The following is a 24475-nucleotide window of genomic DNA, read 5'->3' as shown; positions in this document are numbered from 1 at the left end:
CTAGCCTCATTAGCCTGTAGCCTGGAGGAGCACCTAGGTGCCTCGTTAGCGCAGTAGGTAGCGCGTCAGTCTCATAATCTGAAGGTCGTGAGTTCGATCCTCACACGGGGCACAATACTTTTGATCTCAGTTTCTTTATCCTTGCGGGGTAAACCCGGGTTTTATTTGCTCGTCTGTCTTTGGCTGACTTTAAGAAGGGACGTAGCGGGAAATCTTGCCCACGCTAGGTGGCTTGGGACGAGGGCCTGGAGTCGCACCGCTGTCTACCCACTGCTTCGGGTTCCCTGCGCTTGCGGTTGAGCGTTGACAGTCGCGGGGCACAGGGACACCTCTGGGCTGAGCCGGGACCACCCTGTGCGCAGAATACAGAAGGTCGATGGGTCGCAGCAGAGTAGGGCCCCTGGGACCGAGGCCCGGGCGTAGTGACCGGGAGCACCGTGAGGCGGGGAGCGAGGGCGACGTGTGAACAGATGCTGGACAGCAGAGAGCATCGAACACTATGGCGGGGAGTTGGGGCTGTGGAAGGGGGAGTGACCGGCTGTGATGGGACCGGGAGAAGGGACCCCAGGAATCACGGAGGCAGCTGCTAGGGCGCAGCAGGCCAGGGGCTGTGTCGAGGCTGCATCCGAGAGCTGCTGCAGCTACCGTGTCACCTACTGAATCGGCAGTTCGTCACTCATTCTCAAAGATCACCTCCCCTCTCCACAGGTGAATTGCAGATGACAGGAGATGGGACAGCGGTTCCCAGCCCCTCATCTTCCAGCCTCCGCCGGTCCCAGGGAAGACTGCGGTGATACTTCCGGCTTACTGTCCTGGCCTGGAGGTCCTCCCAGGAGCTCTCACTTGGCTCTTTCTGGGTAATAGCCCTCACGCAGTGGATCACAGGCCGCGGTGCAGATTCTGTCATTTACCGGTCTATGTTTATTCCAGTTATTTGGATACTCAGAGAAATAGCACAGGTTAGTTCTGTGACCCTATTCACCTGCGGGGAATGCAAATTTTGCCCACGACTCCTTGATCACCTGAGCCCATGACCCCTGAATCTCCCTGATGGGCCACAGTAGTGAGCATCAATTCGGGGTCTAGAAATCCCTGTAAGGTTTGGGTGTTTTCTTTAGTACACAATCATTCAAGTAGAGGGCCACAGGTCCCCTCAGGAAGCCTTAATGAACTCTTACAGCATGCAGTAAGATCTTTTCTCAAGGGAACCTGGACTCTTTCAATCAAGTGGCTTTTCTTTTTAATACTTTCTTTTAGTTGTGTATGAACTCAATGCCTTTATTTGTCTTTATGTGGTGCTAGGATGGAACCCAGTGCCTCATACTTGTGAGACAAGTGCTCTACCAGTGAACCACAACTCTAGCCCCAAGAAATACTTTTTTTAAAAAAAAAAAAAAATATATTTTTTAGTTGTCGATAGACCTATTTATTTATTTATTTATTTATATGTGGTACTGAGAATCGAACCCAGTGCCTCACACATGCCAGGCAAGTGCGCTACTGCTGAGCCACAGCCCCTCCTCTCAAGTGGCTTTAGGTCTGGAAACTGGGTGGCAGGCATGACTCCAGTTAACTCATCAGGCTTTTGGCCATCAGGTTTGGTGTTTGTCCCGTTACATATATGGAATTTCATTTAATAGGCTTCTTATGTATTTCATTCTTTATGACACTAATCAATTATCAACAAAGACCCCTTAATGCTACTAGTTTCACGCTGCCCTTTGCTGTAGATAGTTGTCTTTGGCAATTCAACGCTGCTACTTGGCTTCACTAGCATGGAATCTCATTATCAGAGGTGGCCTCCCTTATTGTCACATATTGTCTGCAGAGGGCAGCCACCATGGAGCTTTCTGGTTTGCAGATGCTTCCTTCACTCACTGCCTTAAAGAAGGAAGAGTCTTTTAGGACCAGAGTACACAGTTTGAAGGTGTGGGGGTCCATATGTGATAAATCCTTCCTGTCTAAGCTTTGGCTATATTCATCGACATCATACCAGTGAAATTCTGTCATTCTTATCAAATAGAGGCCAAAATCGAGTCCACATTTGTCAGGCAACCATGTAAACTGTAGAGCCACTTTCAACTGCGCAAGGGTGCTGGTTATCCACTGACTGCCTCTCAGTCCCTGCTCTGCAGTAATGGCCTGGACTCTTCTGCATTTCTTTTCTTAGAGTGCATGCTGTTCAGCTGTCAATAGAGGGTGCTGGAGGGACACTGCCGGAATGGGGCTTCTCTTCCTAACTCCACTGTGCTGCTCAGCTGACTTGCTCCAGCTTCATAGCCCCTCAGAATTAGCATGGGTGGGAGATCCAGGGGTGCTCTTCTGTAGTCACGTGCCCCAGGGAAGTGCAGTCTCCTCCTTCACTCCATTGCTCTTGACTGCCCCAGCTCGATGACCACTTCACTGCAGTCCTTTGATGACAATGACATGTTCCAGGTGAGTAGCAGCATCCTGATGCACTCTGAGCACCTGCACATCAGCCTTGGACTGTCTGTGGCTGAGGATTGTTTCCTGTGGTCCTCTTGATTGCACAGTGCACACACCAGGCCACACTCCAGCCTGAGGAGGGGTCCTGATACCTTATGTACTTTTACCCACCAGCTTTGGATGACGTGCTGTGGATGTGGACTAGCTCTAGCCTGGACAACCCGTGAACCACTCCATTCTCCACCTCTTCTTGGACATGTCTGACCCTGAGCCTTGGAACAGAAGGGGGCTCCCTTTCCAAGGCCGTCCTTCCTTGAGAGCTCCCCCTCCATCTGTGGCACCCTTTAGAGTTCTCTTTACTTCTTCATAGTTGCTTCCCATCAGCTTAACAAGTCTTTATGTTATACCTCCCTCATTGTGTGGTTTGTCTCCTGAATGGACCTAGACTGATATGATGAGAATGAACATTAAATTCAGAATTTCTGATAAGTTCATCTGTATTCATAAACCAAACCTTATACACAGTTCTGTTGTGGTCAACACGTCCCACTGTGGAAACATTCAAATCTTGCTCAACATTACAGAATTCATACAGGAGAAAAACTCTGTGAATGTAAAATATGAAAAGGCCTCAACTCGGTTAATATCCTATTCAATACCATTTAATTCACTGAAAAACCCCCTCAAGTGTAGACAGAGATGGAGAGAGATTTAGCTGAAGCCCAACACTTATCTAACATGGTCCAGTTTGCACAAGATGGAAACCTTCTGAAGGTAAAAAACATGAAAAGGCGTTTAGGTATTGCTCTTCTTACGCAAATTCCAGGGAGGATCGGAGAGAAACTTTCTGAATATAGCCATTGTGTCAGGCTCAACCCTTATTCGATCCCAGAGAATTCTCATTTTAAAGTAACTGGGGTAAGATTGAGGCTGTGATGCCAAGAAGACATAATCAGAAACATACTTTATGTACTTCAGCAGACATGATAGTCTTAGAAATGCCAACCAAGCACATATGACTAGAGACTCAGCCAAATATCTGAAATCTGCTAAGGCAGTGACTTTATTAAGATCGTTGTTGGGAGAAATGTAGCCCAGAGAAAACTGGAAGAATGTGATTCAAAAGAACTTCATTTGGTTGAGCAATCAGAACTCATTTTTAAAAATCAACTTTTTAAGAAACATTTGTGATACATTATAAAGCCGTACGTGTGTATAGTTGCAAAACCAATCTGAGTAGTATAAATTTTAGAAAAAAAGGACCTGGGAGAGAGGTAAAAGTTGGCAATACACAGCTGATTCCTGCAGGCAGAATCACAACATTTTTAGACTCTGCATGCTTTTAGGTGAACAAGCAATTTCTAGTTCATCCAAGTTCCCATCACACCCTATGTATTTCATACCCTGTGACTCCTGTTGCAAAACACACCAGCCTGACCCATGAAGGCATATATTATAACCACTGGAAATGTACAGAAAATTAGGTTGAAGAAACTACTCTTGGGAAACCAATGCCTTGCAGTGACAGGATATTATTTTAGTACTTTCATAAGAGAACCCGATTAAGAGGATTGGCTCACTGTAAGCTTAAGTGTTGAGACCCCAGGGGAAAAAAAATGACTACTGTGCTGCACACACATTGTATGCTGAGCACTGGGTAAAGAACTGCACACGCCTCATCTATGTAGTCCTCACATAAAGGCTGGGAGCTATTTCTATTCTCCTTTTAAAAATAGGGGAGCAAGGTTCATGAAATCTTGGGTAGCCTGCTGGGAGCGACCAGATGGGGAGGACCAGCAGACAGCTCTGCTGAGAGCAGCAGCAGAGGGCCAGAGAAGCAGAGCTTGAGGTGTCTGTGGTGGTGGGGTCACTGGCAGAGGAGATTCTGCTGTGGTGACACGGGGGCAGGAGGGCTGTCATCCAGGCCAAGTCCATGCTGATGGAGCCTCCAGCTGCTGCTGAGTTCTCTCAGTCCTGGTTGCATGTTGCTGAGATGGTTTTTGGGGCTTTATTTCTCCATTTATTTTAAAAATATTTTAAAATTTTTGATGGATCTTTATTCTATTCATTTATTTATATGCGGTGCTGAGAATCAAATCCATCCGGTGCCTCACACATTAGGAAAGCGCTCTACACTGGGCCACACCCCCAGCCCTCTCCTTTTATCTTTTTTTTTTTTTTTAAATTTTTAGTTTTTAGTTGTAGTTGGACATAATATCTTTATTTTATTTATTTATTTTTACGTGGTGCTGAGGATTGGACCCAGGGCCTCGCATGTGCTAGGCGAGTGCGCTACTGCTGAGCCACAACCTTAGCTCTATCCATTTATCTTTTTTATTTTTTATTTTTTTATTTGTAGTTGAACACAATACCTTTATTTATTCATTTTTATGTGGTGCTGAGGATTGAACCCAGTGCCTCTGTACGTGCCAGGTGAGCGCTCCACCCCTGAGCCCCAGCCCCAGCCCCTTCATTTATCTTTAAAGTAAACTTTCATTGCTAAAGTTGCTGAGGCTGGTCTTTGCAACTGAGAGCCCAACAGCTTTAAGAGTTTCCAAAAACCTTTTACTGTGAAAAGTTCAAGAAGTCATTTAAAAGTCAAAAAGTATTAGAATTAAATAGAAAACATAATTTTTATGAACACATTTTTCTCTATACAGAAGGATGGTCTCCATAGGAATTTAAAATAAACAATATAAAAATCAGTGTCATTGATTGCAAATAGGTATCTCCCTCTGACTATCTTGAGGTGACATGTCTTTACATAGCTAAAAGGTGAGGGGTCCGACATCTCTCACGAGCTTGCTCGGTGAGTCTCTGGCGGAGATTTCTTACTTTCTTGATAAGATTCTGCTCCATGCTGTCCCATTCTCTTGTTTTTCTATTTAAAGAAACTTGAAAACAAAATTTAATATTACTAGCAGTTGAATTTTCTGATGTTAGCAATGATAGAGTAATTATTTTAAAGTAATGTGCTGCAAACATTAATAATAAAATGAATATTGTAAAAACGAGGCTTCTTAAACAAAAAGCTGAATGAATTACCTGCCCCTAAGTTGTTCCATTTACAATTCAAATATTTATTTATAGATCTGAAGAAATGCTATCAGCAAACTTGTATATTTTAAGTGATTTAGCATTTATAAAATTTATACATTAGGAACCAAGCATGACTAAGAATTTGTGTTCTTCAAAACAGTAAGCTTCCTCACTATGACGTCAATGATAACAAGGTAAGTCATTTCTAGTCACTGTGAAATGTGTTCCATGACTGCTTTCCCAATAACAAAATAAACAAACCAACGTTATTAATAGCAAAGATTAAAATACAACAATTTGTCTAAGAGTAATGGCCATTTCAAGTGGACTGAGGGCTAGAAAATATGAAATTTGGGAGAAAAATACACTTCTGAAATTTAGTTTCATAACCAGTCAGCTTCAATTCCTGAAAAACTATTTTCTTCTCCCAAAGAACTTTTTTTTTTCCCCAAACAACCTAGACTGAGCCAATCCTTTCACTCCAGTTTGAAATTTAGAATTGTCTGGTTAAAGCTGAAGTTCTAGTTGGGCGAGAAGCACAGGCCTGCGCTCCCAGCTGCTCTGCAGGCTGAAGCAGGAGGCCAGTGCCAGCCCAAGGGGTGTGAAGGCTGCCTGTGAAACATGGTGAGGAAGAAAAAGAGGGAGTTCTGAGGTGTCAGAATAAGAGAATCTCTGTATTCCATTTGATTCACAAATGATTCTTAGTCTAATTCATATCCTGGCACAGAGTTTATAGGTGCATATATAACTATGAGTTACAAAAACATTTCACATAATACTGGAATCTTATGACTTATTATTAGAAATATTTCTTGTAAGTCACTGGGAAGCCAAGAACCAAGCCATGATGGTTTACAGCTTGAATGGACAGTGCCGGAGCAATCCTCAGGGACACTGTCCTTGATAACACATTTCTTTTGGGGAAGAGCTGAATTTGTGATTTTGTTCTTCAAAACTGCCTCAACAAGATGTGAAAACAAAAGAGGTTACAGAAACTCATTTGATTCCAGATTCGACAATGGAAAATGGTCAATAGGAAACCCTCCCTGAAGAATGGGTCAAATCAATCATCTTCGTGGTCCCAGCCCTCCTCCCATGGGTGATGTATGAGGAAGGTAAATGTCTGCTCTAAGAGGGAGACAACTAGACGTACACATTCACAGCAGAAGGGAACCTTCTGCAGGGATCTGGCCTTACCAACATGCAATTCCACAAATGCACATTTGTCTCATCTTTTTTATATAATTTATTAAAATATTATTATAGTTTAAAAAAAGAGAAATATTTCTTATAAAGCTCATTTTTTGGAGACCTTGCATAAAATTTTGTTCTTTTAAAAGAACTCAAAGACCTCCTTAAATTCTGCTTCATCTATTGAAAACGTCAGCTGAAAGAATGTCTAACATTACAGTTTCCTGTCCCTTCTCCCCTTTTCACAGTTAGTAATATACTTGTTAGCTCCTTTATGGGTTAGTGTAACTATATTACTGTAAGATGCCACCCTATCCCTTCCAAAAATAAACATGATCCCCCAGGGCATCAAGCCAAGGGATCTGAAGTCACCCACTAGCCAGCACAAAGCCTTTCATTGGCAGCAGCGCACCTGATGTAGCACGGACTCCTCCCAATGGCTGCAGAGGAAGACACAAGAAAATTCACGTATGTGGTAGTGCTGAAGTTTTCTTTTTGAAAGGGTGTGAAAGCAGTTACAAACCTCATATTATTAATTTAGGGCCTTCAGTTAGGGCCTCTACCTCTTTTGGGGCAGCAATACTGATATAAAGAAATGGAGTGGCATGAATGCATTCAGCAGACTTTCTTTATCTGGAGTTGGTCTGTATCTGGTTTTTCCTCTAGCTGGAAATCCCTGGGATTCTTGCTGACTCCATTTTAGGTTTTCTGCTATCAGGGACCTAAGAAACCAGCACTGACATTCTATAAATATCATTGCAACCACAATTTTGCTTAAATATTGTTAAATAAAAAATGACAGAAGAAATCTTTCTTGCTTATCAACTTACTCTGTGTTGAGGAATCCATATCAGAAATGTCATTTAATTCTGAGGTTCTAGGCAAACTGCTCAATGTAACCCGTTCATTTTGCAACTGGAGCACTTCTGCTGCAAAAATGAGGTAGAGAGGATGTTCAGGAAGGAGCAGAAAGCCTTTACTAATGCCAGTGGTCCCTAGTAAATTAAAATTGTCAGATTGGGGATATAGCTTAGTTGGTAGAGTGCTTGCCTTGCATGCACAAGGCCCTGGGTTCAATCCCCAGCATACACACACACACACACACACACACACACACACACAAAATTGTCAGGATGGTTAAACCCTTTCTTTTCTATTCTGAAAACATGCTACCACCATTAAATGTTGGCGTAGGATCTGTCTTCCTTAACAAGAATCCTAAAGTGCAAGAAGCAAAATCAAGAATCAATAAATGAGGTGACATCAACCTAAGAAACTTCTTCTCAACAAAGGAAACAATAACATGAAGAGAGAGCCTACAGAATGGGAGAAAATCTTTACCACATGAACCTCAGAGCATTAATCTCTAGGATATACAAAGAACTCAAAGGACTTAAAGTCAGCATATTACAGTGATGCAGCCACATCAATGTTATAGCAGCTCAACTCACAATAAATAAACTATGCAACCAACCTAGATGCCCTTAAACAGATGAATGGATAAAGAAAATGTGATGTAGAACTAATTAGAATAAATTAAAAAATGCTACCATCAGCCAGAAGGTAAGTAAAGCATAGTCAGTGAGAATTAAGGGCCCAGCTGAAATTTTCGTAACATCTTTTAAAAACACCACTAGCTAAAACAAAAAGCCAACAGATAGCTAAAAAGTACAGATGTTAGGGTAGAGATCCCCAGTACTTACTGGAAGTGCTTATGAAAGCGATCAGCAAGCCCTTGCCGAACACTGCCGGGGCCGCGCGCCAGCTCGCCCAGGCGGCCGGACCACAAGCCCACCCCGCAAGGCTGGCCCCGGGCAGCTCCAGAGAGGAGGCCCAGCCAGCTCTGGAGCCCAGGGGCGCTCCCACTTTCATCAAGTGCTCTCACTGGCTGACACTGGCCTCTCAGCTGCTCTCTTACCGCCCCTAACTCCTAAAGCTTCACATCCAATGACACCAAAGTCTTCCTTGAAAAAGTCCCGTCCTAACACCCCACCTCAGGCCTCTCCCGGCCACTCCCACTACGGCTGAGCCTCCAGAGTGGCCCGGCAGAGGCTCACTGCGACACCTGCTGCAAACTTCACCTGCTCTTTTCACTCCGAGGTTTAGCTCATGAGGCATTAAGATAAATCTAATTATCAACGGACTGATTTGAGCTGGCGTGGGAGAAGGGAACAGGAGTGTGCGAAGGGGCGCCGTGGCGCGGAGGTCGCCCACGTCGCCTGCACCGAGCCGAGAGCAGTTTCCAAGAGGAGACACAGAGTCACCCTCTTTACACGTGGAAGGAATAGAAAATGGAGAGCGGTGACAAGCTCGCCAGCCTCCAAGTGTCCCAGCACAGGGGGCGCAGCACAAGTCGGCCTTCCCGCCTTCCCCAGTCCACATCTCCCAGTTGCCTCTCCTCTGTCCTCCAAAGCACTGGCCACTGCGTTTAATTCACCTTCCCCAGGGGCTGTCTGGTAAATATTATCTCTGTTCAAATAACCAGTGGTTCCCTTTGCTCACATCAATATTTCAAACACTGTCAAATTAAATTGCCTTTGTGAGGTCCTGGGTATGTGAATTTTTAAAAAATCTTTGATTTATGAAAAATAACAAATGCTAATTGTAACAATTTTGGACATATAAGGAATAGAGGAAAAGTGAAAGTTCCTATACTTTCTGTATTGCAACTTGCTTTGTTTTTCTTAATTTAATGTATCTAAGGCTCCAAAGGCAATTCTTTATCACTTTATTTATTCTTATTGTTTTGTGGTGTTGGGGTTGAACCCAGGGCCTTGCACATGCTAGGCAAGGACTGAGCTACATTCCCAGCTTTTAAAAACAAAACAACAACAAATTTTTTTTTTTTTAGTCGGTGTCTAAATTGCCAAGGCTGTCTTGAACTTGGCAATCTTCCTGCTTCAGCCTCCTGGCTGGCTGGGACCATAGGCATGAGCTGTGCTGGCCTTTTTATTATTTTGAATTAGTGTTTATATAATGAATTGTTATTATATATACTGAAAGATTCAAAAGGAATAAAAAGGTACAACTAAGTTCCTGCCTTGTCCAACCCTGCCTCCAAGTTCCTTGCCTAGGAGGCAGACTTACAGCAACAGGAGAAGGACCCCCCTGCCCCTCAGGCTGGCATTGAAGTCCTTATTATCTATCTTTTGCGAGATAGCTAGGGCTAGAGTGTACCAAGTTCTTTGCTCCAGCTTGCCTAACTTAAATCACTAAGACAGGCAACTTCCTACCATTGTTTAATCACAATTAACAAGTTCTTCATGAACAACTGAAATTCATGGAAGTTTTTGGTTGACCAATTCACATAAACATAAGGAAAAATTTTGTTTGCGTATGTATATGTGCATGTTTGGGGAGATGTTTCCCAAAGAGGTCCAGAAACAATAACTGGTTACAAAACAGTATAACGCAATGTTAGGATTGTAACAAAATTAAAGATCACCAAGTCTGTAATCTTCTCATTTCACAAATACAAAACCGAAGACCAGTAAATGTTCCCGAGTTAATCCAAATTCAAGTGGTTAAATATACTAACAGAAGCACACAGCTCAGTGGCAGCAGCTGAGTGTACTGAGACCCTCGTGTCCACACCCACACAGTGGGCCTGTCCTGAGTGGGGTGCACCCACTCCTGTCTCAAGTGTCATCCTGCTTCTCTACACTCTCCCCTTTCTTCAAGGCCCAGTGATTTTGAAACCTGGTCCAGTGGCCTTACCCAGCAACAGCATTTACTGATGTCTTTCTTTAAGCAACAGTCTCATTAATATATAATCCATACCCCCCACACAAACTGGATACTTTCCCAGTGCACAATTCAGTATTATTAATATTTTCAGAGTTATTCAGAGTTGTACAACTGTCACCACTAATTCTAGAACATTTTCATCACCCCAAAAGAAACTCCACATACTTTTCACTTCCAGTCAACCACTAACTACTCTGATCTCCACAGATTTTCCAATTCTGTACATTTTATATGAACAGAATCACATAATATGTGGCCTTTTAGGTCTTTTTTTTTTAATGTATCATGGGGTTTAAGGTTCAGTTTTTTTTTGTTGTTGTTGTTTTTTTATGGTTTTTTTTGGTGGTTTGGGAATGAAACCTAGAGCCCTGTGCATGTTAGGCAAGCACCCACCCCTCCATGAGCTGCCGCCGCAGTCCTGAAATTCACCCATTTTGTACCATGGATCAGCATTCACTCGTCTTTATAAATGAGTAAGATTCTGTTCTATGGATATATCCCATTGTTTATCCATTCCTCATTTAAAGGATCTCTGGGTTGTTTCTATTTTGACTGTTTCAAATAATGATGCCACAAACATTCATGAATAAGTTTTTACACAAACACATGCTTTTGATTCTCTGGGAGACATACCTAGGGGATGCACTACTTGGGTTAACCTTCTGAGGAACTGTCAAACTAACTTCCAAAGTGATGGCACCATTTTACACTCCCTGCAGCACTGTCCCCATCTCTCTGATCCTCACCAACCCTTTACTATTTGTCTTTTTGACTATAGCCAACCTAGAGGGTGTGGAGTGGTATCCCATTGTGGTTTTTATTTCATTTCCCTTTCCCTAACGATTAATAAAGTGGACATGTTTTCCATGTGCATCTGGCCATTTTTTGTATCTTCTCTGGAGAAATGTCTATTCACATGCTTTGCCATTTAAAATTAAGTTTCTAGGCCTGGGATTTTAGGGATGTCCAGGCAAGAACCAGAAAGTTCTGTCTTCTGAAAGATAGTAAGAATTTCCTGACATTGCTGATAAAGTTTCAATACTAGGCAAAAATGTTAAGTAAATCTTCTGTCCCTGGCACATGCAGACTGTTTGCTACGTCCTGATACCTGTCTTTGGGGGCCTGAGTGAAAAACCAACGCTGAGCATCTCCAATCAAAATGCCTTCCTAACTGTAGCCAATTATCTTCTGGTTTTAGGGTCAAATGACTATGACTAAATTATACATCCTGATTAAAGAAATGACTGACAGTTCTTTAGGGGTTTACCTTTTAAATACTGGATGCTTATTAAAAAATTCTCTCATTGGTAAAGTTTAGGAGGGTTAAACTTTAGGTAGCAGGAGGGGAACCATTACGGAGGCAAACAGAAATATGTTGTTAGACCAATGATGATGGAAGCTTCCTGAAGTTTCCACATTTTTCTATTTCTAAATATGTAGATTCTTGAAAAGACTCAAAAAGTTTTTCCTTTCTAAAACAGGAGTAAGTATGAAAGGGTCAGGGAGAAAAGATAGCTCCAGAAGACAGTATCTTTTGTGAGCCAGTTTTAAATATTTAATTTGTGCAAAGTCACATTCTCTCCCCACTTCTCCCAACTACTATTTTTGATGCAACTGAGACCACTAAATCTCAAGCATGAGAGGTAATGAGGGGTTGCCAAAGTAGGAATGAGTAACTGATGACAGCATCTAATCTAGATTTTTACTTTTCAGATTTGTGGTTGAAGCTCAAAACATTATGCCAAGTAAAAGAACAAGACACAAAAGACCATATATTGTAGGACTCCATTTACATGAAATCTCCTGAAGAGAAAAATCTAGCACAAGTAGATCAGTAGTTGCCAGCGGCTGGTGGGGAGTGAGGGGAAGAGGGGAATAACTTTTAATTGGTACAGAGTTTATTTTGAGGTGTCAAAAAAAGTTCTAAAATTGCTTGTGGTGATAGTTGCACAGCTCTGAATAGATTTCTTAACATACAGTAACACAACACATTGTATACTATAAAATAGGTAAATTGTATGGTATGTGAATTATACATCAGCAAAGCTGTGATTTTAAAAATAATGCATATACATTATAAAAGACTGAAACAATACAACATAATAAAATTTTCCTGTATCTGTACTCTATTTTAGAATTTTAAATTATAATATATAAATCATGATTTTCATTTTTTCAGTTGATTTTGTAGTCCTTGTAACAAAAGCCTAATGTTTGATTAGATCCTATAGGAAGATCTCTAAGATATACATTAATATACTATTATTCTGAGGGCCAGATATTGGCAAAACACATATTTTTACTAAAATAATTATAAGTAGCACTTTGGGAACAAATCACATTCTAAAAATTAAGAGGATGTCAAGGGGCCATGGATCTACGGAAAGTCCTACAGGAAAGGCAAAACACTGTTCTTAATCAGAGCTTTGTTTTTAAACATAACCACCTCCTCAGCTCACCCTTTCCTGCTCCTCCCCCAAAAGAAAAAAGTAACTAGTGATTACCTCTTAGCAGTGCATAGTTTGAATGAAAGTGCCAAAATACACCTCCATGAATTATTCATGAGAACAGAAAAGAGGAATGTGTGACAGTATGAAGGAAACTCAATGACACTCACCTTTATTACATGGATTTTCAGCATGTTCTAAGGCAGCACTCATCTCCTGCTGTAAAAACCACTTTCTGGATTCATCCGAAAGGACAGAAGCTTTCTTTTCTGATCTCAAATGAAACCCTTTTTCTTCAGCTTCCTTCCACTACATAAAAGTAAGTGGTGAAAACAGATCACATAAAAATTGTGGTAATACAAACTCTTATCTTTTCCTCTACTCTTCCTCCTTCACAGTCTCAGGGTGCACACTATCTGCTTGGTATTATGGGATCTGGGGCGGGTGTGGTGTCCCACAGCTACGGAAGAATTCTGGGAACAGAGGCACATTCTGTGTAGTACTCAGCACCTCTGAGGGCCATGGAACCCATAGCCAAGTCCCAACCATTGTACAAACAACCATTCATTTCCATGTTCTTCAAATCTTAGGAGTCTAAGCTGGTTTTATATTAATGGTGATTAATTTTATTTAATTTTAATGCTATGCCTTAGTAAAAAAAGTCAACAAAATTCAGAGAATTAATTCTTTGCCCAGCTCTGGCATACACCTTGACTACAAGGAAGTCAAGTAATTTCTATTAGTCCCCTGATTTCTTCCCCAGAAAATAAGAAAATGATCATCACTTTAAAATCAGCTCAGAGGGTAACTAAAATAACAGATTTAAAATATTATAATATTTGCTAATGTTCTAGAAAAGCTACAGCTTTTATATGGAAACACTCATATCATTTTCATGAAGAGAACACCAATGTACTAAATAAAAGCTTTAAAGAATCATAAAACACAACCAGAGATCCATCCCTTTGGTGTTCCTGATGATGGCAATGAGTCTGGGGATTCCCCAAAGTTACATAAAAGTCAAGTTAGCTTTAGAACCCAGGATCCAAACACAAAAGAATTTCTGCATAATGTGAGAAGCCTTTACAATGATTCCATCTACTCTCAAATCTATTTTACCCAAGTATAGTAGCACCAATTTCACAGTCCAGCCATAGTATCAGCAATCCTTACGGGAGCAGGGGTGGGGGCTTCCACCGCAGTACTCCTGAGATAACAGCCTCAGTGTCCTGGACAGTACTCTTCCCCACACCCCTTCCCTGTTCCTGAAAGGAAGGGCCCCTTGCCACTGGGAGGTTGTAGGACACTCTGGAATAGCGACTTGTCTGAAATATGTGGTTAGCAGCTTTCAGAATAGACACCTGAGGCAGCTGCAGAAGGAGGAAGGAACTAAAGCCAGTTATCTAGAGCCTCATCTCTCCCCAGCTGCAGTACCCTTAGGAAAGTCCATGGTATCTGTGTTAGAGTCTACAGAGCACAGGGCCTCCAGGTGTTAGGAGAAGTCACCAAAAGATACATCTGTATGACATATACTCTTGGCTGTCTCTTCAAAATCCATTTTGAATCTGTTTTCAGAATAAATCTTAATTTTATTTAGGTTCATAATAAACCCTGTTAAAAACTACATTTCCCAGAATCTTTTGCAACCAAATTGGTTAGAAATATGAATGGGACTACTATGATTTGGATGTGAGGGGGCCCCCCAGAAGCTCACATGTGAGACAATACAATAAGGTTCACAGGAGAAATGACTGGATTTTAAGAGTCTTAGCCCAATCAGTGAATTTATACCCTGACTGGGATTAACCAAGTGGTGACTGAAGCGATAAGGTGCGGCTGGAGGAGGTGGGAAATGGGATGTGGCTTTGGGATTTATATTTGTATCTGGCAAGTGGAGTGTCTGTCTGTCTGTCTGTCTGTCTGTCTCTCTCTCTCCTTCCTAATCACTATGTGAGCTGTTTCCCTCTGCTACATTCTTCTTCCATGAGGCCTCACCTTGAGCCCTGAGGAATGGAGTTGGCCTTCTATGGACTAAGACCTCTGAAACCATGTGCCCTCAAATACACTTTTCCTCCTCTACAATTGTTTTGGTTGGGTCTTTCAGTCATAGTAGAGAAAGAGCTGACTAAAATAGGGACCCTGAGAAAGAGCTGACTCTGATGGGAGGTAGAAGATCCTGTACTTCTTTCTGTTGTCTGGCATATACACGTGATGGCTGGAACTCTAGCAGTCAACTTGGATGATAAGGTATCATTGAGAATGAAAACCATACACCAGGAAGCAGTACAGAAAAGTCCAAGAAACATGGTAGCCTTGAAGTCTCAGTAGCTTGAAATTGTTTATCTCCAAACTTGTGAGAAAGAAAAGCATTTCTATCTTGTCACTACTATTTTGAATTTTGTTATTAGCAGCTCCAAACATTTTCTATTTATTCAAAATCTTTTGTAAGTATAAAGAATGAGGTAAAGCTGGGCATGATGGTGGCATGCCTGTAATCCCAACTACTTGGGAGGCTAGTGTAGGACCATTGCAAATTTGAGGCCAGCCTCGGTAACTTAGCAAGACACTGTCTCAAAGTAAAAAAATTTTAAAAGGGCTAGGTATATAGCTCAGAGGTAGAATGTTCCTGGGTTCAATCCTTAGTACCCCCAATCAAAAACCAAAACTCTAAAACCAAAAAATTCTCAAACAAAAAAATTAAAATGAGGGGCTAGGATTATATCTCAGTGGTAGAGCACTTGCCTAGCATGTGTGATTCAATTCTCAGCACCACATATAAATAAATAAAATAAAGGTCCACTGGCAACTAAAAACAAAATTTTTTTTTGAAAAAAAAAAGTATAATAATATTACCACGGACTTAAAAAACAAACAACCAAACAAAAAACGAAAAGCAGGTAAATTAAAGTGGTAATACTACCCAATCAGCCAGAACAAATCCAGGAGCTAACAAATTGAGACACACTAAAATAAATGAGAAAAATGCTTAACAATTTTTAGGTAGCATCAATATTAGATAACTTCTCTGAGAAATAACCATTAAAATTAGATTATTTTTCCCAACTAAAATTACTTGGTTTGATGCTTTTGTCATCTGATTATGTATTATTCTGATATTTAAATGCTTCATCTAATAAAAAATTTATAATACGATTCTTACCTTCTTAGCTTCCTCCTCCATCATTGCATTTAATACCTCTGATTCTTTCCTTCTGTTCTTCCGAAGGAGGTTGGCTACTTCTCGGTAACCTTCATTTCGTTGTAGATCATTACATTTTTGTCTATGTAAATTTTGAATCTGCCAGTCAGTATTTAAACATGCTTGTTCAGCTTTTGCCAAATTTTCTTCAATTATCTAAGAAAAGTTGTAAAAATTCAGAAACAATGTCAGACTCTAAAATCATGTGTCCAGGTATCTAGGACAGCTGTTCATAAGCTTGGTTGCATATCATAGTCACCTGGTGTGTTAAAACAGACTGACTCCCAGGGCCCACCACAAACCAGTAAAATCCATCTCTGGTGCAGTTGGATATTGGTATTTTAAAACACTCTGTAAGTGATTTTAATGTATAGCAAGAGTGAGAACTTCCAGGCTAGGGGATGAGTAGGATTTAGTAATATTTGTTTTCAGCACCATGAAAACTAGTCAAAAGAGCCTATTTTTACAGATTCACAAAAGTCTACAATTAAAAATAAATAGTGGAATATTTTGGGTGAATAAGCTAAGGGACTGTTGCAGAACAGAAGGTCTCTACACCATTCCTGATTCTTGAAAGAGGACCAACCCCTGACATACACCCATTTAACATTTTGCTAAAGGTAGAGAAAGTTCTTTTTTTAATGCCTCAAGTTTTATTTCAATTCATTTAAATCATCATTTCTGAAAGGATACTCTGTAAGAAATTCTATAAAATAAGTCTGGAAATGTTTCTTAATGATTCAGAATGTACAAAACTCTCAAATTTGGCATTTAAAAAACCCCCTATTTTAGGACAGCATTTCCAATACTTGGTCATCCCCCACTTCACTGAATAACAGTTATTAGAATTCCACAAATATACTCTGGAAGTGCTGGCTTCCATACGAGACAGGGACCTCAACCATTTAGGGAAAATCTCTGAGACACAGCATGACAGAAGAGCATAATTTGTAAAGTTTCTATTTCCTTTGAAACAGTAGTTGTAAAGAGTCTGAAAGAGACTCATATATGACTTTCAATGAAGCAAGCACCCTGTAAATAAATACAGCAATGTGAGGCTCTAGGAACCTGGATTAATGAAGCAAAGCAATGAATTATCTCAATTTCACAATTTATTCTAAATTTGTTCTCTTAAAAGAACTATGGATGGAAAATTACCTCCTATGTACACACTAAATTTGCCATATGTTTACCTTCTGGGTCTTTCTGCTCTGAGTCTGGCCAGTTTCTATTAGCTTATGAAACATGTGTTCTTCAAGATCCACTTTTCGCCTATAGGCATCAGCATCTTCCTTAATTTCTTTTGCAATAGCTTCTTGATTTCTAGTAAGATTCTGTTAAAAAAATTGCTGATTTATATAATAATACTAAAACACAAAGTGGCCTTTCTTTTTGCAAAATAGTAATACATACACAAATAAAAACTGTAACCATTTAATTTTCAAAGTAAAAAGCAAGTAGTAGTGATATCAGTGAAAACCACAAAGCAAGTAACTCTGAAAATTCTCTCCTTCCTAAAAGGAAAAACTGTCAGAATCAACTTTTTCAAAATTATGGAAATTGACTGAAGCCTTACAGCAATCTGGAGAGCATTTACTTATTAAAATGGCTAAACCTCAGTAAGAAACAGCAAGCTCTCTGCTATTTTATCTTGTGTATTCTGATTCCCACCCAACCCCCAAGCTCAGGTTAGCCCTGAAAACCAGCAGCCTGGTAACCTATGGAGCAGGCGAGACGGGGCTGGAGCTCCTTCAAGCCATTCCCTGAGAGCCAGCATTACTTGACCTTACTGGCGGGTCTCTGCAAGACCCCACTGCTACGTTGTCTTCACATGACCTCACTCAGAACTCAGTGTGCGCAGCCAGTTCCTCAGGGACAGTTGTAGAAAACAATTAGAAATTGAACATCCTGGCTGTGGAGGCAGTAGATCGTGGTTGACAGCACACATCAGGATACTTCCAGCAGCTCAGGAGGCTGAGGCAGAAGGATGGTGAGTTCAAAGCCAGCAAAAGTGAGGCATTAAACAACTCAGCGAGACTCCGTCTTCAAATAAAATACAAAATAGAGCTGGGATGTGGCTCAGTGGTCGAGTGCCCCTGAAAATTGTTGTTTCTTACTGAGGTTTAGCTATTTTAATGAATAAATACTCTCCAGATTGCTGTAAGGCTTCAATCAATTTCCATGATTTTGAAGAAGTTGATTCTGACAGTTTTTGCTTTTAGGAAGGAGAGAATTTTCAGAGTTACTTGCTGTGTGATTTTCACTGATGTCTCCACATACCCTTCCAAAAAAAAAAAAAAGCTTAACAAGAAAAACCAGGACTTAGACATCCACAGGAGGACTTAAAAAACGCCCCTATATTCTTGGGACTTTAGCAGGCCACCTGCATATGTAAGGCTATGCATATATCCAGAGCTGTGTGCTCAGAGCTGGGGCTGCGGCTAATAACTCACACATGGTTACCTTTGAGGTTCTGTAAGACCAGGGAGTGAAATCTAGGCCAGGATTGCAAACTGCCTTGCTCAGTGTGGCAGGTGCGCCTCAGTATGCACACGGTGCCCCTCAGGAGGGACCAGAAGCTCTCTGGTTCAAAACTCCTAATAAGGAAGCCTGTCAATCTTTAGCTGACCACTAAGCTGAGGAGAGACCTCAGCGGCTTCACACAGCAAGAAGCAGATTTCACAGAATTAGTTCAGAAAAGTCACTAAGCAAAAACAAACAAGAAACCCTGAGGCAGGGACAATCTCATCCTCATAATTGTCACTTTATATTTAAAATGTATAGTTTTTACAATAACCACGATTATTTTTTAAAAAACCAACAAAGCACAACTTAATACAAATAGATATTAACTATACTACCTCCAAAGAAAATACAAAAATGACCAAAAATATATGAAAAGATGCTTAATATCATTAGTGAGTAGGAAAATGAAGTAAAAAACACAATAAGATAACACCTCATATACACATGTATTGCTATTATAAAAAAGAAAATAACAACTACTTCTCTCAGGTGTATTTTCAAGAGAACTGTAAACATGCCCCATAAAAAGCTGTTCATAAATGTTCACATCAGCATTTTTTATCAGAGCAAAATCATGAAAACAACTCAAAAGTCCATAGCTGACAAATGGATAAACAAATTGTGGTCTATTCATAAAATGAACTATTATTCAGCCATAAAAAGGAATAAAGTACTGATTCATACTATGATGTGGATGAACCTTGAAAACATGCTAATGAAAGAAGTCAATTACAAATGACCACACACTGTGTAATTCTATTTGAAATGTCCTGTCCACTTAGATAGGCAAATCCATACAGACAGAAAGTAAATCTGTGGTTGCCAGAGCCTGGAGAATGGGGTAAATGCTAATGGGTATGGTGGTTGGGGGGTGAAGAGTAACAGATGGCCTTCACAAAGATGTAAATTTTAAAAGCAAAATAACAAATGAATGTCCAAATAATCTCATTTATCACTATTGCAGAGGCTGGCCTTGAACTCGTAATCCTCCTGCCTTGGCCTCCTGGGTAGTTGGGATTACAGGCATGTGTCACCATGGCTAGCAGTTGCTATTTCTTTCATATTTATTTTTTAGTTGTAGTTGGACATAATGCCTTTATTTATTTTTTATGTGGTGCTGAGGATCGAACCCAGGGCTTCACACGTGCTAGGCAACTGCTCTACCACAGAGCTACAACCCCAGCCCAGCAATTGCTATTTCTTGATTGAAAGATTTTCCTCCTACTTTTCTAATTATTCACAGGCAGCTTAATTGCCTTTATAATTAGCTTAAAATAAAAATATTTACAAATTATATACAGAAAAGATACATGTGCATAGCTATTTATTGCCAACAATTGTAAACCATTTAAACATCTAACAACAAAAAAGGTTTAAATAAGTTACAGTTCACAGCCACTACAAATGACAACAATGAAGATATAGCCATTTGGAAAAAAGAATTTTATTTAGTAAAAAAGAAAAGCAGAATATGAGGTAAAAAGAAAAGCAACTCCCAAAGAGGTGAAATCATATATATGTAAAGACTAAGAACTAGGAGAAAAGGTGGCACCGTCTGCAATCCCGGCAGTTTGGGAGACTAAGGCAGGAGGATTGCAAGTTCCAGGCCGGCCTGAGCAACTAAGCGAGGCCCTAAGCAACTTAGTGAGACCCTGTCTCTAAATAAAAAACAAAAGGGCCGGGGATGTGGCTCAGAGGTAAAGTACTCCTGGGTTCAATTCCTAACACCAAAAAAGAACTAGGGGAAAAGAATGAAAATCCACAGTGAAGAGGAATGAAGACGGGTTGGTGGTGTGATGCAGCATACTGGGTAAAGGAAGTTATCAATTCATTTTTTTTTTTTAAATTATAGTTTTCTTAGGCCATGGAGGAAGAGGGAAACTATTATCCCCCCAGCAGGTGGCATGTATTAGACATTGTGCAGGAAAGGTTTTACTCAGTATATCTGAGTTATTCAAACCCTGAACATTGCAAAGAAAAGACTAGCCCTTGGCCAGCTCCTGGAAGATAAGCTCTCTGGCCTCGATCCCTCTCTGATGCCTTTGCATTACTGGGGATTTGGCCATGCCATTGGCTTATGTGAACAATGCGATTTGGTAGGAGCTGCGGGCCAGACTACATTAGCCTGACTTCTGGAGGGGCTGAAGAAAGACATCTAAGGTCAGCCTCCTGTGTGCTCCTTTCCTACGCTGCCCGCTGTGATACCCAAGACAACGAGGCTTGCGCAAGCCTCCTGGTGGCGGTTCTCTGTGCAATTGTCACACATCTAAGCCAGGAGAATTCAGTGTTGTCTGCACAACCCCGCGGAAGATGCCAGCTGCAAGATCTGCCTGCTCTGGAGTCCACCTACATGACCCTTAAGTTTACTGGATTTAATTTACTTCTACTTCAATAAAATGAAACCATAGGTGTAAGAGCTCTTACTGAATTCTGTGAGTCCTAATGAATCAATGAACCCAAGGGTGGTCTTGGGGACCCTGCGACACATACATTTATAATCCTCATAATGATCTTTTCAAGGATGCTATTATTCCACAGAGAAGGTGCTTACATGTGAAAGATAGAGAGAAGGACAAAACCCACTTCATTAAAACAAGGTCCTGGAAGATGAAGGGAAGGGATCTGGATCACAGGTCAGAATTTACTTGTTGGTCTTTATGCTTAGTTTTCTTATTTTTCTTCTTTTTTAATTAGGGTCGGGGGTGTAGCTCAGTGGTAGAGGGCTTGCCTAGCACGTACAAGACTCTGGGCTCCATACCCAGCACTGCCAAAAAACCAAACCAAATGAAATCAAACCAAACCAAAACAAAAATACCAATCAAATTAGGTGTATATAGAATGCTGAGCTCGTATTTCCCATTGAGCTAATAATGATATTTTCTGGAACAAAAGGTCTTTAGAAACCAGGTACAATGGAGCATACCTATAATCCCAACAATTTGTGAGGCTGAGGCAGGAGGACTAAAAATTTAAGGTCAGCCTCGGCAACTTGGTGAGGCCCTGAGCAATTTAGTGAAATGCTGTCTCAAAATAAAAAATAGAAAGATGTGGGGATGTGGCTCAGTGGTAAAGCACATCTAGGTTCAATGTCCAGTCACCTCTACCTGCCCCTCAACCCAAAGACTTTGGAAATAGATATTTTTGGGGGGTAGGTAATGGGGAATGAACTCAGGGGCACTTGACCACTGAGCAACACCGCCAGCCCTATTTTGTATTTTATTTAGAGACAGGGTCTCATTGAGTTGATTAGCACCTTGCTGTTGCTAAGGCTGGCTTTGAACTTGCGATCCTCCTGCCTCAGCCTCCCAAAACGCTGGGACTACAGGTGTGCAACACCACACCCGGTTGGAAATAGATATTTAATTGATGTGTAATGTAAGAGAGAAATTTGGCAGGTAAAGTGTTAGTCACTAAAACCACTTTTAAAAAGGTGAGAGCAATATATCTATCTAAATGAGCAGATAAATTTTAGGATTTTATGTTAGTTTTAATTTAATTCTTCTCTAATCCTGTAGGTTTCCTTAAATAAATATTTCCTTCAAAAGATAGCAAAAAGGGATTAATAAATATTTGCCTCCTAATCTGATACTCAGAAAGCAACTCAGCATTACTTATGTGGCATTCCTGCCCAAAGTGCATCACTAGAATCTTTCCATGAAAACACAATGGGTAAATGCTGAGGGACATTCTGTAACATATCTATCCTATATGCTTCAATAAACATGAGTATCATGACATACAAAGGAAACTCAGGAGGAGTTTAAATAGGAGTAAAGAAGACATGAGACACCTGGAAATATGGATCTTAGATTTTTCTTTTGCTCTAAAGAATGTTTTTGAGGTAACTGATCAAATCTGAAAAAGGGTATTTATAGATCAGATAATATTATGTTGACTTCCTGGTTTTGATAATATACTGCAACTATATAATAGGATTCCTTGTATACTGAAATGCTGAAGGGTAAAGGAGTGTCATGTTTACAACTTACCCTTAAATAGTCCAGAGAAGACAATATGTATATGAGTACAGATGGAAAGAAAAAATTAGCAAAACATTAATATTTGAGAATCCGAGAGAAAAAAAATTTTTTTTTTTTTTTTTTGTATCAGTGATTGAACTGAGGGGCGCTTTACCACCGAGCCACATCCCCAGCCTTTTTTTTACATTTTATTTAGAGGCAGGACCTCGCTGAGTTGTTTAGGGCCTCACTAAATAACTGAAACTGGCTTTGAACTCATGATCCTCCTACCTCTGTCTCCAGAACTGCTGGTTATAGGCATGTGCCACTGTGCCCAGCTGAGAGAAAAATATCAGGATTTTTCTTGCAAAATTTCTATTAATTCTGAAATTATGTCCCCTAATTGCCACACACCTCTTATTCCTAGAGGAAAGACAGCAAAAGTAAACTCTAGCTTAGTCCAAGTTAATTACATCTAATTTAAAATTACTGGAAATTCCTTGTTCAGTTCTAGAAGAAACTTAAAAAGTATTACAGATATAATGGATGCTGTTTTAAATATTAATGTAGATAACAATCTTGTGTATGTTACCTGTTATGAACCTGCAGTCAACTTTAAACTCAAAGTCTGATTTTAAGGGGCTGAAGGAAATAAAAACCTATGGTTTCAACATAAATGAGTAACAAAACATTTTCCTCCAATAAAAATTATGTTAACATAGCTTTCCCCAGTGGTATAAAAACTGAGTTGTAGGTTCTAAGCAAATATTTGCTGATCTAATTCCAGAAGATTTAAATTTAAAGTACTTTACAGTTACTGCCATGTTGCCTCACAAGATCCTTGGAAGGCTCAGGGTGAGTATTCCTTATTCCAAATGCTCAAGGCCAGAAGTATTTCTGATTTTGGAATTTTCTTGGGAGTTTGAAATACTGCATAATCTTTACTGGTTGAGCATCCTTAATCTGAAAGCCTGAAATTCAAAATGCTCCAAAATTTGAAATTTTTGAGCATCAAGTTGGCACTTCAAATGTTTTGACTATCAGAGCACTTCAGATTTTGACTTTTCAGATTAAGAATGATCAACTTGTATTGGGATAATTTCACAGTTAGTTGCACAAATGTAGGAAAACTTAGTAAACTGGTAAAGATCCTGAGGCAATGTCTGGGGCTTACATCTGGTGCTTCAGACACCAGGCTAAGCTGCTACAGAAACATGAATTAAAGAATTACAACAAACTGTACATTCAGACATTCTGGCTACTTTACAATCCTGGATGACACTATATGCTGTTTCAAAAGTGATTAAAATAAACATTAAGAAACCATGAATAAATACAGCCTAAAAAGAGTTCGTACAAACTCTGCTTTTCTTACACTGGAAATAACTGACTTCTACCTTCTCATAAAGTCTTTTTTGTGATTCGAGTTCCAGCTGCCTCATTTCTAGGTCTTTGGTTGTGGTAGCAATTTCTTGATCTCTCATTTGTACCTACGGCCAAACAACAAACACAAGTATTAAAAATAATTTACAAATTCATTTCTAAGGAATTTAGTAATCTTATAAAGTGAAAACTCAATGACAGTATTTAAAATAACAGGAATTGGGACTGGGGTTGTGGCTCAGGGGCAGAGCACTTGCATCGCACGTGTGAGGTACTGGGTTCGAGCTTCAGAACCACATAAAAACAAATAAAAGTAAAGATATATAAAAAAAATAATGGGAATTGGTTTCAAGAACCAGAGTAACTGATAATATGTTAATATTCACTGTGGAATCTAGGACTAATCTCTGAGTTAAAGTTATGCTTAATTTTTTAAAAAAGATCACATAGTTACCATAGACTCATTTGGATAGACTGGAAAAAGAGGCAGCAGTTTTTACCATGCTACAGTAACCAACACTGAGTTAGAAAAACTTGAACAACTTAAATTTGGGGTT

General features: G+C 40.2%; 1 protein-coding gene and 1 non-coding gene across 5 annotated transcripts in view; one reads left to right on the top strand and one right to left on the bottom strand.

Moving 5' to 3' along the window:
* The first annotated feature begins 39 nt into the window (after positions 1-39).
* Positions 40-112, top strand: Trnam-cau (transfer RNA methionine (anticodon CAU)). The gene has a single exon. It is a non-coding gene; the product is annotated as a tRNA-Met (tRNA).
* A 3397-nt stretch (positions 113-3509) lies between these two features.
* Tbc1d31 (TBC1 domain family member 31) overlaps positions 3510-24475 on the bottom strand; it is a 70598-nt gene continuing 49632 nt past the window's right edge. For 2 of the 4 annotated variants that reach the window (XM_076835693.2, XM_076835696.2), the window contains 6 exons: positions 23933-24025; positions 17244-17384; positions 16012-16206; positions 13022-13160; positions 7488-7583; positions 3510-5321 (listed from right to left, as the gene is read on the bottom strand). In XM_076835693.2, the coding sequence (XP_076691808.2) occupies positions 5188-5321; positions 7488-7583; positions 13022-13160; positions 16012-16206; positions 17244-17384; positions 23933-24025 (798 nt within the window). In that variant the 3' untranslated portion in view covers positions 3510-5187. Of the gene's footprint in view, positions 5322-7487; positions 7587-13021; positions 13161-16011; positions 16207-17243; positions 17385-23932; positions 24026-24475 lie in introns of all 4 variants that reach the window. The other 2 variants (XM_076835692.2, XM_076835694.2) reach the window with 2 other exon arrangements.

This window comes from Callospermophilus lateralis, chromosome 16, assembly GCF_048772815.1.
Source record: "Callospermophilus lateralis isolate mCalLat2 chromosome 16, mCalLat2.hap1, whole genome shotgun sequence".
Taxonomy (NCBI): domain Eukaryota; kingdom Metazoa; phylum Chordata; class Mammalia; order Rodentia; family Sciuridae; genus Callospermophilus; species Callospermophilus lateralis.
This window is presented reverse-complemented; position numbering and strand designations above follow the sequence as displayed.